Source organism: Scophthalmus maximus, chromosome 21 (assembly GCF_022379125.1).
Source record: "Scophthalmus maximus strain ysfricsl-2021 chromosome 21, ASM2237912v1, whole genome shotgun sequence".
Lineage (NCBI taxonomy): Eukaryota > Metazoa > Chordata > Actinopteri > Pleuronectiformes > Scophthalmidae > Scophthalmus > Scophthalmus maximus.
Window position 1 is genome coordinate 11,250,741 of NC_061535.1, and position 14,084 is coordinate 11,264,824.

Genomic DNA, 14,084 nt, shown 5'->3' on the forward strand with positions numbered 1-14,084 from the left:
GTGAAAACTAAAACCCTGCAAATGTGTACGTGATATCAGTGAATCGTTGTCAAAAGGATGTGACCGTTTTCCATGATTGCACTTGGAGGAGACATTTTTCTGCGATTACAGTTTGTGTTTGTATGCCGGACATAGCAAGGGCTCCCACTAATTACACAGACAAACAACTAATGGAGCCAAACCCCAAAGTAATATCATTTGGCGTCTAAGTAATGTCGCCATATTAAATCTTTTTCACAACCACGAGCACGCAAAAAGCATACCAAAGCAGCATTATACTACAAACTGTTAACGGCTCATCCATAAAACGGTTTAGAAGAGTCAGAGTATGGAATGTGTGTGCGTGTGAGATTACATATATTACTACAAAAACAAAGTCACAGAAAAGAAAACCCGGGGTTGTGGAGATATTCCAGCGGGTTTCTGCAGTTGTATGGAAATCTGTGTCTGCATGCGTGCTTCACTTGATGCTTGATAAAGGTGACAGGAGACATACAGGGAGTGGGAGGGGGTGGGGTTCAGTGAAAATGAAAATACCTGTTCATTATTTCTATTGCCTCTATTGTTTTTTAGAAATTAGTCTAGGTGATGTGGATTGAACTACATAGGAGTTAGACCATAAGGAAGCATAGAATGAAGACAATAAAGATCTGTAAATATACCATATGTATATGCGTGTGTGTCTGTGTGTGTGTCTGTGTGTGTGTGTGTGTGTCGAGACAAAATCTCAAAATAAGGCGGAGAAATGGTTCCCTCCAGTGGCCAGCCACTTCCACTACAGGATGAAATGTGTTTTGTAACCCAATAAGTAAATAAGTTTAATGATATAAATTAAGTTTGTCAGTAAAAATTGAGGTAAAAAACTAATTATTGTCTTTAAAATTAGACATGGTTGAACCAATTATTTTTGAATTTTTGATGGTTTGTGTTGTGGTTTATGATTTAAAATGACGATTTTACATTTTGTCTGCAAATGTATTTGAAAGAGGTTGGACAAAATAGTAGAGACACCAGTACAGTAATTATTATGCACCGGTTCAACTCAGTCGCTGATGTCGTATTCGCAGATAAATGGCTTACATCACCAATTCCATACGTTTTTTTTTTGTCCATGTGTGCGTGATGACGTGTGCACCGTACGTCATCACGCGTAGCCCACGCAGTTGCGCAACTCGTTCAGGTTACGTCCTCCTGCAGCAGGCTGCACGTTGACATTGGTGTTGTAACCTGAGCGAAGGAGCAACTCTTCCCCGGCTGACTCGTACAGTAGGTGAGTTATTTATCCCTCGCTTCTTATGTTTCCCTCTCCGTCGCAGCTCATTTGTGAATGTGTGATCGACGTGCTGCGCTGAAAAAAAAACGACTTGAAACACAATTGAAAGGCGAAAGAAGACATGTCAGCTAGCGTTAGCATAGCGGCTAGTTAGCGTGGCTAGCCAGTCGGTGCTAAGTCAGACCTTAAAAATGATTTGCCCTTTCGTCGAAACGTATTCTTCTCATTCCGTTTGAGTCACACACTGAACCGGAAAAGGGGGGTTTGTGTGTAGTTGGGCGTTTCAGTGCCTGGACAGGGGCAACGCGTGTCAGTTAGGAAGGTGTGTGTTGTGCCACTGAAGCTAACGATGCTAACGTTAGCCGTGAGTTTACTCAAGGATAACTTCTGGAAGGATACAATGTCAGCCCTGTCAACCCCTCAGCCTCTTGTAGTCTGTTTATCTTAGCCACATGGAGTCACTTCATACATTTCATACATATTATATATTAAGCTTCCTCTGCTGTAGCTCCAGTCCTTCCACCAGTTAATGACTGTTTTCTGATGTCTTGTGTGTGTGTGTGTGTGTGTGTGTGTGTGTGTGTGTGTGTGTGTGTGTGGGTGTGGTGTTTCCACAGCAGACAGGGCAGGATGGGAGCCTCCATGTCCACACCGGCTGCTCCTACAGTGAGGGCGGAGGGGGCCATGGTACCTGCACCTCCCCCAGGCTGCCCCATGCACCAAGAAGCCAAGCCCGCCGCAGGTAGAGCCGCGGCTACTATCTGCTGCTGTTGCATTTTTTTTTTTTTACTAATTGTTGGTAAAATTATGGTTTGTCCTGATGTTTCCATCTGTGCCTTTGTCAGTGTCTCCACCTCCCCCAGTGTCTCCGCCTCCGGGCTGCCCCATGCATCAAGCTCAGCCTGTCAATGGTAGGTGTGTGATTTAAAGGGGCCATGCCATGACTCAATCCCATAGTTATTAAACATATGTAAGTTGTCTTTGCTGCTGGAAGTGGTTCCTTACCTGGTGCTGTCGCTGCCCATCATTACACAAGTTAAAACCATTTTCCCTCCTCATTATCTTGCATTTTTTTGCTCAGCTGTAGAAATGATTAAAAAGCTTTAGTCTTGTTCCGTGCTCACCATGCCTCAATCAGGTGTCTGTGTCTTTCTGTAGCGTCTCCGCCACCAGAGTGTCCGATGCACAAAGCTGCAGACGCGGGTCCAGCCCATCAGGACCGGGCCTATGAGTTTGTGGAGTGTCCAATGAAAGCTGCAGATGGAATGAAGAATGACATCGACCCTGCAAATATGGTACTTGCATCATGCTTGTAGGGGGTTTTCAATCTTCAAAAGCATTAATTGGCGTCCCTCTTCGCTAAATAGTTTTCCTTTAACATTAAAAGCATTTTGTTGGTAAAGCAATCATCATGCCCATTGCTTTGTCGTTGAATTGTCGTACCTCCCTGTTTGTGCACAGATGCCTCCTCCGAACCAAACTCCAGCTCCAGACCAGCCCTTTAGCCTTTCAGTCAACAGAGAGGAGTCCACCATTCCCCGTCACGGCGCAGAGAAGAAATGGGTTTACCCATCTGAACAGATGTTCTGGAACGCCATGCTGCGGAAGGGGTCGGTCCTCACTGAACATTTTTTTGTTTGGAAACTGACATTAAGAGACTCTGGGTTGGTTATTTTGGATTCTTATTTAACAATCGCTCCTGTTGTTGTTTGGCTCCTGTACTGCAGGTGGCGCTGGCGTGAAGAAGACCTCGACGCTCCCGACATGACCAACATCATTAAAATCCACAACCGGAACAATGAGCAGGCCTGGGAGGAGATCCTGAAATGGGAGGCAATGCATGCACTGTGAGTCATGAAGTAAAATTTAAATTAGCAGGAATTTTTTCGCCTGTTCATCAACGTATTTTAGTGAATGATAGTTATTTGAGGAGCAATTTTGTCCCGTTCCTTTTCTCCAAGTGAATGTCCATGTGGGCCGACCTTGAAGAGGTTTGGTGGGAAAGCCAAAGAGTACTCGCCACGGGCCCGCATCCGCCACTGGATGGGGTGAGACATCCATTTTACTTCACAGCTTAGATTTTGACATCAAGTTCTCAGCAAGTTTATTTCATGTGATATCATTTATTTTGTCATGCTTTGATATTATTTCCACAAGATTGAATTCAAGTTCCTTTATTTGTTGCCATGGAACAAAAGTAGGAGAATGAAAAACCTTAGCCTCACCATGTCCCTCATATTTTATATCTGCACGTCCCAAATTGAAAGTGAATATTAGCCTAAGTAAAACCATAACATTACTTCTGCTTCACAAGAAAAACAGGTTTTGCTGCACTTACATTAATTCAAAGTCTATCACAAAGGAATGCATAGGTGCAGAATTCTCAATAAATGAATTTCTCCGGTATGTCTCCCCTCTCCCTCAGCTACGAGCTGCCCTTTGACCGCCATGACTGGATTGTCGACCGCTGCGGGAAGGAGGTGCGCTATGTCATCGACTACTACGACGGTGAAATCAGCAAAGAAACCTACCAGTTCTCAATCCTGGACGTCCGCCCCGCCTTTGACTCTTTAGATGCCGTCTGGGACCGCATGAAGGTGGCCTGGTGGCGCTGGACCTCCTAAAGGAGTCCGACGTGCACACGGGTCAGCGTGTGAACTTCATACACACACTCACACACGCACAAAGACTGCTAATATGGCGTTCCTCATTTCAGCGCTTCCGAACGAGAGTGGTGCTGTGAAAAGAAACAAACGAGAACAACAAAATGACTATGATGGTTTTAGCAGACCCACACTCAGTTAGGCTACATGAAGCTTTGTCTGTCAATCATATTGATTTAAGTGGAATATTTAATCTCATCGTTGCGTTGCAGTTCACACTTCGTAAAATCAGCATGTAAAGAAGTGTTTGTCAAACTGGTCACATGGTGCCTCACACCACTTCTGAGAAACTATTCCGTTGCATTCAGTTCGCAATTCAAATATAACCACAGCAACGGTTCATTTAATTTTTTACTTACAAATGTAGTTCATCTAGAGAAGTTCTGCTTAGCTCATGGAAACGGTTGAATATGATTTGTCAGGTCTGAGAAAATCTGATTTATTTACTTGGAATAATTTAGGGAATCCTTTTTTTTAACCATAAACAATAAAATCCAGAAAGGTTAAATAGCACTGCATTTCAAAAGTCACACTATAATAATTTTTGATGGTAGCTTGTTTAGAGGTTAACTTAAAAGCACAGATGCGCAGGATTAAACCCTGCGCGTCTGTACAGGGCATTGTTACAAGATATTAGCAAACTAAATGTTCTGTGATGTCGATTTGATGTCGTCCAATCAGCAGAGTCACTGATGTCAAGACATCAGTAGCGGGGTTAGAGCGAGGGCCTTGAGAACCGCTCATCCAAAATACTTCACAAACAACACTGTGCTTCCCATGGTCCTCAGCAACACGCCCGACAGGTGTGAACTCGAGCGTATAAAGGGTTGTCGAGGTACCCTGGAATTATTTGTAGGAATTCAGTGCAACATTTCATCTGCAATATCTACAGGGCTGGCAGAATGCTACAAAAGAGGTTTAGGGCCACCTGAAATATTTATTTGGGGAAAAAAAATAACATTCTTAATTCTTAGATGAAAAAATTTAGGTCAGAATTTTCAAGTTTCAATTTCCAAAGAGAAAAAAACTAATTTCCTTTTGGCCCTCATCCTCTTCCGTAGGATTCCGTGTCCCAGCTCTGGTATTTAATTTTGTTGCGCCGATGCTCGTGTTTTTTATTTATTGTTGGATGAATACGTGTAGATTTCTGTGTGCAGAACCTCGAGGCCGCTGTTCCCAGAAAATGTTCTTGAGCTGTTTTTAAAAATGATTTGCCTAGCTCTGGTGATCGACTATACTATCATTAAAGCTGGTCCTCTCCCCCCGAAAATGTCTTTGTCTTGGAAAGTGTAGTGTTTGGATACACTATATAAGCCATAATTCTGTAGAGAACCAACATTTCTACACATACAATGGAGACCAAAAGTCTGAGGCCGCGTGGCGTTAGACTTTTTCCACAGTCGGGGTTAGTGGCGGTTAATCCTAAAGGTGTTGGGATGGCCAAGATTCATTTTCTTCCACACCAAGTTATGTTGGAACTAAGGAGCCGAGTCAAAATATCTCCAGATTGGCCCTGTCCATATCGTGTATTTCAGCACCATCTGCTGGACACAATGCAATATTTCATATGGTTACATCAGAGATGATAACACAGAATTCTCAGATCAACAGGCGGTATTTCAGTGTTTTGTGACAAACTTGAGTTTCAGCATGGACCATTGCTGAGGTCAGACACCACAGCTCCTTAAATCAGTCCCACAATTGACTGGAAGCCAACCGAGGCAAACTCAAACTCCTGTATTGTGAGATGTACGTCTAGTTTTTGATTAAAGCCTTGCTGCAGAGTTCCGGAGCAGTCTGAACCAAAAAGTTGTTGAACCAAGTGTTGTAGAGAGTACATGAGTCATGATGTAATGAACGCCTTGATGACCTTCCTCCAAATCTTTATGGCTGAAGAAAGGGTCCAATTTTTCACCGTGCAGTTTCATATCTGAACACAAGAGGGAGGTGTTTCACCACAAGTGGCATTCTTTTTGATCGATGTGTCCCTTGGGATTTTCTTGCCTTTTTCTAATGTATTTATTAACAGATCTCAACAGCTGACAGCGGTTTGCGTACTGCCTCCTGGATAATCAAAGCCTCGGTGTTACTCATCATTCCACTGATCTGATTCTTCTCTCTTGTCACTCTGACAGATATTTACAGGCTTTAAGTCAACACACTGCAGTATCCAGACAAACAAAAATGACAAACTGGAGGGGGGGGGGAATAAATGCACTCTCAAACACCTCTTAGATGTCTGACAACCAGATATTTCATAACATCTTTTATGAGTGTGTGTGATCCTTTTTATTTTTGACAAAGCCGTAGCAGCTACAGGAATCGACAAAAAGACATTAGACAAAAGCAGCACATTATTCAGGGTGGTGATCTAGTTTTCGGTTTCTGACATGTCGCTACGGTGAAGGACACACAAGTAACAACTCTGACACCTCTAGAGATGGATCTGTAGCTGCGTTGCATTGTTGACCAATTGCAAACCAAATGTTTGAAGTTTAATAACCTGTGTAGTTAGCGATACATCACCAAGCTTCTAGAATTGGGGTAGGTGATTCTCCCGCTCTTCATTTTAACGAACAAACGAACATCAGAACTGTTTCGGGGTGTCCCACTAAAGATAACCTCCTCCGTACAAATCACAAAAAAATAATAACTTGCTGAAAATGATAAATTTTCAGAGGGAGAAATTGCAAAATAACACACATTCAGCCCCTCTTCTCACATCCCTTCATATCACGCTACGTTGGCAGGTTTTTTTTGCATTAGATTTACTCTGTTTAATGCTAAGAAGCGCATATTTGCTGAACACCAACACTCACAGAGCTGCTGAAGACTCTCTTTTATTCTTATCCATGCACTTAAGTGCCTGGAATATTTTCTTTTCTTACTCATGGGCGATGGGAATTGTTCCTCCTCATTAAAATTACTTTTTTGCACTTGTCTTTGCCGTAGCCCATCTTCTTTACTTCAAGTTATTGTTTTAACTCTGTCCTCAAAAGCCTTTTGGACATCCTCAGAAAATATATAATTTTCAAAATCAAGAGAAAGCACCAACTCAGTGCTCCCAGCCCAAAGTGCACATATGGCTGCATTGAATTTCTGATCAGCTGTGGGTTATTCATGTAGGTGGATAGAGCAAGAGCTTGAAGCACAGTGAGGGCGGTGAATTACAACATGTCTTGTGGCTGCTGCATTCTGGTCTACTAATGTGTTGTTTTTTCCCCCCCAGTGAAGAAGCAGGTCTCTCTGCCTCTGGAGTGATGGAGCCCTGCCTGTGTGATTGTTGAACATCAGCGCAGGAGGAAAACCTCTCCCTTTAAATATAAAGGGAGCCGACAACCTCGAAGACAACATGACATCTCATTGGCCATAATTGGCCTGTCGAACGTAGAAATACCAGCAAAACGGAACCCGGAATGCATCATACAATTCTGCAGTTGCCTCTTTTGGGAGGACTTCTCCTTTAAATACATGACTGTGTGGGTCGAACACTGATCCGTGCCCGTGTTGCCTGAAATAATGTGTGCATGTTGATTTCCCATGTGTTTCAGAGAGGCCAGATAGCTGCGCAGCACACAGCAGATGTCCAAACAGCCCCTGGCATTCTTTGTGAAAGTCGGATATTTTATCATATCTGCTCTCCGCAGTCCCCATTTCCATACCAAAGAAGAAGGGCCTTTTCTAGCACCCTGTCTGCCACCAGCCAACCCCCTACACCACCATTACCCAGCTTTGACCGCGCGTCCTCTCGCTATCTGTGTCGGCAATCGTCTTGTTAGAGAGGGCGGCTGCTCTGTACGCTGCTTTACACCGGACAGGGTGCAGGTTTGCCGGCTTCTGGGCTAATCGTAATCATGCACTCATTCAAATGTCTTTGTGTGCGGGGGAGTTGGGACCCAGTGTCTCAAATGGTTCGGCTCCAGCTACTGTGTCCGTTTGAACCAGGCTTGAAATGAAGAGGGCTATATTTGCTGACTTGGACATGCTGTTTTTGAATAAAACCACTTGGATTGCAATCAAAGACAAATGCCGCGAGGGAAACATGGTGCAAAGCTCACCACATCATTTGGAAATGTGAATACAACGTATTAAAACTGGAACAAGGATAAATCATCATCACACCGTAATCTATTCAGGTAAAAATCTTTCTACTCATTTCCTTATTTATTTTTCATTGACTTACATTAACTCACATTAACATAGTCTGCAAAAGTAGCTTCATTTGAGGCAAGTTGCCAGAGTTAGAAAAAACGACCCGAGGAGTCCGGGAAAGAAATGAGTGACAAAGCATCACTGGTAAGAAGTCTTTGTAGCTGTTAAACCCAATCATGGATTCTTTTCCCCCCTTGTTCAAGCTGGTGGTGGATGTGTGACTCCAAAATGTGGGGCCCCAGTTGAAGGTTGCCTGTCTGTCAAGCCAAAGTTGAAATGATGATTCATGTCTGTGTGAAAAATACATGAAAAACAGAATGAGACTGAGGTTGCTTGGCAACATTGACAGGAAGCAGTGGGACAGATATATTGTATGAGCAACACTTTTTGTTTGAGCAGTCCATAGCAAACTTGTACTGCAGCAGAAGAAAAACTGTTTGGTGAAGTGAAGCTGCCTGGGACACAGTGAAGGAAAGTAAACCGGAAAACGCCTGATCGCTGTACTGCAGCTAACTGCCTGTGTCCAAATTCAGGTGCCATGCAGTCAACGCCTTCATCGGCCGAAAGGAAGCGGATTCATAGCGGATTTCCCATTTGCGTCACCGCCGCGTCCGGGGAAACGAGCCGTCCGTTGGACCTGAGCCGCCAGAACCGTGAAGGAGACAGAGATGATTGAACACAGGTGAAACAAGTGCAGCTGCACTCAACCACAAGGGCGGAAAACAGGACAAAGACAGGAAAGGAAACACACAGGCGATACACAAGGTAAGAACTTCAAAGTAAAAGTCCGCAAAGATATATATATATATATGTCTGTGTGTGTGTGTGTGTATATATATGGCATGGGAGACAAGAGTGTGCATAAAATAAGATAGTTGATTACATGTATGTAAGAGGCCAGGAATGAATTATGGCTTGCATGGCTCCTCATACAGTCCTTACCTCTGGACTGGTCCGGAGGAGAACGTGCCTTGCGCGAATTTCTTATCAGGGGTTCGGGTGTTGCTATTGTCTCGCCCTCCGCTTATTAAATGCACTTAGGGAGGGCAGAACAGTGGAATACAGTACAGAGCTCTGCGGGACGCAAGTTTTTCCGAGAATGCAGTGAACTCAGATGATGAATTTGGTGTTCTAATTGGTTTCCACAGAGGAAAGAACTTTTAATTTAATTTAATTACGGGGGAGGAAAGTTTCCTTTCACACACACACACGGGCGCAAAGTTGCGTAATCGTAATGTTTTATGGACTAGCTGCTGTTCTCGCAGTTTGCCTGGCGTCGTACTTTAGAGCCCCAGCATGGCGTCCTCCTGCACAGACCTCCCCCGCCGACCCCGCCACCTCCCCGACCTCACGTAGTCCCATGCCCCGCGGCCACATTTCGCCATGAAAGTAAACACTTCTGTATTAAAGCGCTTTGCTACGAAAAGCCATGAGAATTTTTTCGTCCTTGTTTAATTGATGAGTCCCCCCGAGGTGCCCGAGGCACTTTGTTCCGTGTTTCTTTGAGCAACTAAGGAGTGGAACCCCCCCCCACACGCGCACACACACACACACACACACACACACACACACACACACACACACACACACACACACACACACACACACACACACACACACACACACACACACACACACACATCACTGTGACTGATGTAGGTGCTGGGAGAAGGTACATTATTAAGGAGCAGCCGGGTTTGACAGCAAGGGCTGCTTGGGGAAGGCGGCTCCGTCAGCTCCGATGCTGCTAAAGACGGCGTCTCCTCCGCGTTGTTACCGCAGACGCTTTTAACGGTTTGCTTCTCCATCCTCGCCGAGGACCGCAAACTCAGCGTGACCCACAAACTAACGAACATTGTAAGACGCAGTGAGGCACAAGTCGCTCCTCTCTTCTGAACTAAGCTGTTGTCAGACATGGATTCTGGACAATGTTTTCGCAAGTTTGCAGGATGTCCAGGGCAGTGTCCGGACCTCAACGTGTGTATGAGAAGAGTGTCGCCCACTCTGGATGTTTTTCTCTTTTGTACTTAACTCCTGCTTCTTTCAGATGTGCGGTTGAAAGCTCCAGGAAAAAAAAAAAAGGCTGGTAAGTGGGACTTTGATTTTTCTCTTTTTTCGATTAACCGCTGTGTCAGAAGTCAGAGATATTTAATGGCCACGCTCGTGTGTGTTTCCCCTTCGGAGAAGACACTGTCTAATGAGCTCCTCCTGTGGCGAGGTCTGTTTGGAAAGTGCTTCCAGCAGAAGAGTGTGAGCAGCGGGAAAATACAGATGAGTTTGGTGTAAATGAGGTCATGCGAGGATCACGTACCAGTGTCAATCCATGTCATTAAGAGAGACGACAAAATGTTCGTCACGTAAGAGTTTTATATTTTAGGAATGAGTTAGAAACATTCGATAAGAAACCATAGTGTCATAGTCACCAGCTTAGCCTTCGGGCATTTTAAACAAGTTTATACTTCGGGGAAATAAAAAGTCTGCGAGTATATTTTCACTGTAACGTTTCCCATAAATAAAAAGAGGAACACAAAAGAACTCATGAAATGTGGTAAAGTCATGTTGTAGAGGTTAATGGCCGCCTGAACAGGTGCTGAATACGGCCAAACCAACCAACGAGTACAGAATGCACCCCTCCTTGCTCGCGGAAGCCCGGAGACTAATTACGGAACGAGCCGTCGCAGCGCGAGGCCGGGACGGACGCCCGAACGCGGCAGGCCCGAGAGAGCAAGGGCAAGAGTGTAAACGCCGCGGCGATAGAGGAGGGCCGGTAAGAGACGGAGTGCCGGGCGGAATGGATGTGACAGGTCGGACGGAGCCGAGAGCTTCGTCGCACATCTCCTCCGGGATGTAATCAGTCCTCCTCCAATTTGGCACTCGCCGCTTATCGCGCCGGCGGGAGCCGTGACCCGCCGACTCTTTTTACGCCGCGGTCGACTGGCAAATGGAGAGCGAGGGTCCCGTCCGCCTGCCAATGCCTTTCTAACGAGCACGCCGATAAACAGCCAGGAAGAGGATCGCAGCCGAGGCCCCTTTATAATTACTGCTCCAATGAAAACCCTATTTCACCCCGTGTACCCGATCAATAGAACAAGACATGGCCTTGATGACTTGCAAAGTCACTTAATCTCACTTGATACTGGCTGCACTGAGGGGGGGGGGGGGCCTTGAGACCCGGAGGAATTCCTGAATGGAGGAAAAAGTAGAGGTTTGGTCATGAAAAAAGAACAAACAATACACATAAGGAGGAGAGGGGCTGAACAACGTTGTATTCATCTGGACCTCCTTCCTCTCATCGTGCAGTACATGGCCCGATGCCACTGTGATTGTATTTGTTCCACTTGCCTCCCGTCTTGTTTTCGGGTAATTGTGAGGAAATTAGAGGCAGCGTTCAGTTATTATATATTGCCATGGAATTCATTTTTGTTAATTGTCACGCAGGAGTTTCACACACCCACACACACACACACACACACACACACACACACACACACACACACTCACACTGAGGCTCCGGGACAGATGTTGGTGTGGACTTTGGACTCAAACTTTAAGGAAGATGCTATTATAACGCACCAATTTTTAAATGCTTAAACACAAGTGCACCAAAGTGCTGCATTGCAGCGTAGTTCATCACTCCCATAGAAAAACTCAGATTGTTTCATGCTGACTGATTGATGCCAGAAAAAAAACAAAAAACTATAAAAAGACTATTAAACTATTTATCTTTATGTCATCCAGAACTGGCTATTATAAAACAGTAACCATAATTCCATGCAGGCAGCGATCCCCTCACAGGAGAGGAGTTATGGTCGCACACACAGTAATTAGAAAAGCAATGTTCCAGGGAACAATACCAACAACATACTCCAAACCCCTCCCGGACACAAATGCCTATTCATGAGCGTACCGAGTGTTTTTTCTTCATAGGACAATTCCGCGTCACGCCGGCCCCCTTCTTCTCTGGTCCCCATGCATGCGTGATGAGCGACGCACTCGCGTTCCTCGTCCGCTCGCATCAGCGCTGGCCTTTGTTTCTGCTCAACAAGAAACCACTTGTCTGGCAAACACTAATTGCATCCTCGATGAGGAGGAGGAGCAGTGAAAGGAATGGAGTGCTCGGCGAGAGGGAGGAGAGGTGACCCCGACGACCTCCCGTACTCGCTGTTCAGATACACGACCTGGGTGTATAAGATGATCCAGGTTCCTGGTGGTACAGGGGGCACAGGGCCGGAGATTTGTGGTCGTCCCGCTCGTCTGTGAGCTTGTGCCCGGAGAGTTAATCTGCACAAAATCGCCTATTTTGGTGCGTTTTTTTCCAGTGGCGGATAGAAATAGGATAGAAATCCGAGGTGCAGCTGATACTTTAACATTGAGTTCGAGGTGGTGATGGCTGTGAGCAATTGTCGTTTTCACTATAATAGACATTATAGCAACAAAATGGTCCATAAACGAGCAGAAGAACAGCCAGGCACTAGACTGATTATGAAAAATAACAACCACAAGGGCGCTCCAGAGCGGAGGGCAGGCCGGAGCAAGCGCCTGCTGTTTCACCTTCAAAAAGTCCCTGGCTCCAGCTGTAAGCACGTGTCACTGCGGCCGAGACCTACCTTTGATCAAATTTTTCACGCGAATCGTGCGAATGCACTCCGTGACTATTTGATTCACCCGGCCGACAAATAGACAAACACAAACCAAACTGATCATACTGTATAACCTGTTTTTTTGTTTGTTTGCTAGGATTAACCATATTCGGAGGAGCAGGGGGGTGGGTCTGACTGCGAGCCCATCCACTGCACGTCCACCTACGCCTTGGACCTGCACCCATTGGACGGTGCTAGCTGTCAATCACACTGTACGTGACCCACAATGCGCGCGGCGCGTTATCGCCTGTTTTTCTCTAAATTAGACCATAAAGAAGACTTCAGTGAACTCCTCAGGAAAAGGTTTACGGCACTTAGGAAGCGGAGTCATTTTCTCGTAGACTTCTGCGGAAGCTTATTTTTGCAACCAGTAAAAATCGCCATCTGCTGGTCATTCGAGAGAATGCAGGTTTTGAGGCACCTCCGCATTCCGCTTCACTTTTCAGACGCGATGACTTTATTTACAATTTACAAAAGCACAGTTCATTGGCGCACCGGGTAACATGACCCTGAACATCACTGTATGAGCTTTATTAGCCTCTTTTTTTTTTTCTTTTTTTCAGGTAGACCACACTTGCCATTCATCCTGCCACACCAGACCACCGCACAATCAGGGGGCCGTATCTTTCGAAAGGGGGTCTTTTGAAAGGACACGCGACAATGGCTGCTCCGCACTCAGTTCAACTTAACACAGTGCAAATGTTGTACGTTCCCCCGCCACATCAAAGAGAGCGCGTGTCCTTCAGCACATGAGAGGAAATGGCGAAAGGCACTTGTCTGGTATGTACTAATCAAATCCTGGCGATTTAGTATTCGCCGCTGCTGCTTGAGCGATTTTTTTCTTCTTTTTTTCCTTTTTTTTTAAACACCGTGATTGTGGCCCCCACACCTGATTTGCTGAAAAAAAACTTTAAACTCCTAATCAAATCCCCGCATCACCTGATGCGGCGTCTCCGGCACGCGCCGAGTATTAATTCCACTAATACAGAGGGATGGCGGAATATCATGGGAGGATATTGGAAAATAATTTCTTGCTTGGTTATTCATTGTGGAATTCATTAAAATCCAATTTTGCGAAATTGAAATAAAAACAGCCATTTGCCGCGATAGACTGGCCCGCTACGCCAGCAAATGTGTGAGGGGGAGGGGAGATGGGGGGGAGGAAAGCGGGGGGGGGGGGGGGGGGGGGCAGAACAAAATACAGAGCAAAGATGTTTCCGAAGCAGCGTGGCCGATCAGGATATGTTCGGCCATCTGTGCAATGCATTCTGGGATGGGTTCACGACGCACGTCCGTGAGACGTTACCATGCCTCCCAGCCACTCGTGCGGAGAGCAACACAACTGTATCTATTAGC

The 14,084-nt window shown here is 45.5% G+C and overlaps 1 protein-coding gene across 3 annotated transcripts; it reads left to right on the forward strand.

Annotated features, from left to right (window-relative positions):
* The first annotated feature begins 1,118 nt into the window (after positions 1 to 1,118).
* On the forward strand, positions 1,119 to 5,200 carry LOC118291339 (holocytochrome c-type synthase). 3 transcript variants are annotated; one of them, XM_035619560.2, is made up of 8 exons: positions 1,119 to 1,270; positions 1,891 to 2,015; positions 2,119 to 2,184; positions 2,432 to 2,568; positions 2,735 to 2,883; positions 3,001 to 3,120; positions 3,235 to 3,321; positions 3,699 to 5,200. In XM_035619560.2, the coding sequence occupies exons 2-8, from the start codon at positions 1,904 to 1,906 to the stop codon at positions 3,895 to 3,897; spliced, it is 870 nt and encodes a 289-aa protein (XP_035475453.1). In that variant the 5' UTR covers positions 1,119 to 1,270; positions 1,891 to 1,903; the 3' UTR covers positions 3,898 to 5,200. The 3 variants fall into 3 exon arrangements, with proteins under 3 accessions (XP_035475453.1, XP_035475454.1, XP_035475455.1); XM_035619561.2 differs by having other exon boundaries at positions 1,141 to 1,266; XM_035619562.2 differs by having other exon boundaries at positions 1,143 to 1,270; positions 1,894 to 2,015.
* The last annotated feature ends 8,884 nt before the right edge of the window (positions 5,201 to 14,084 follow it).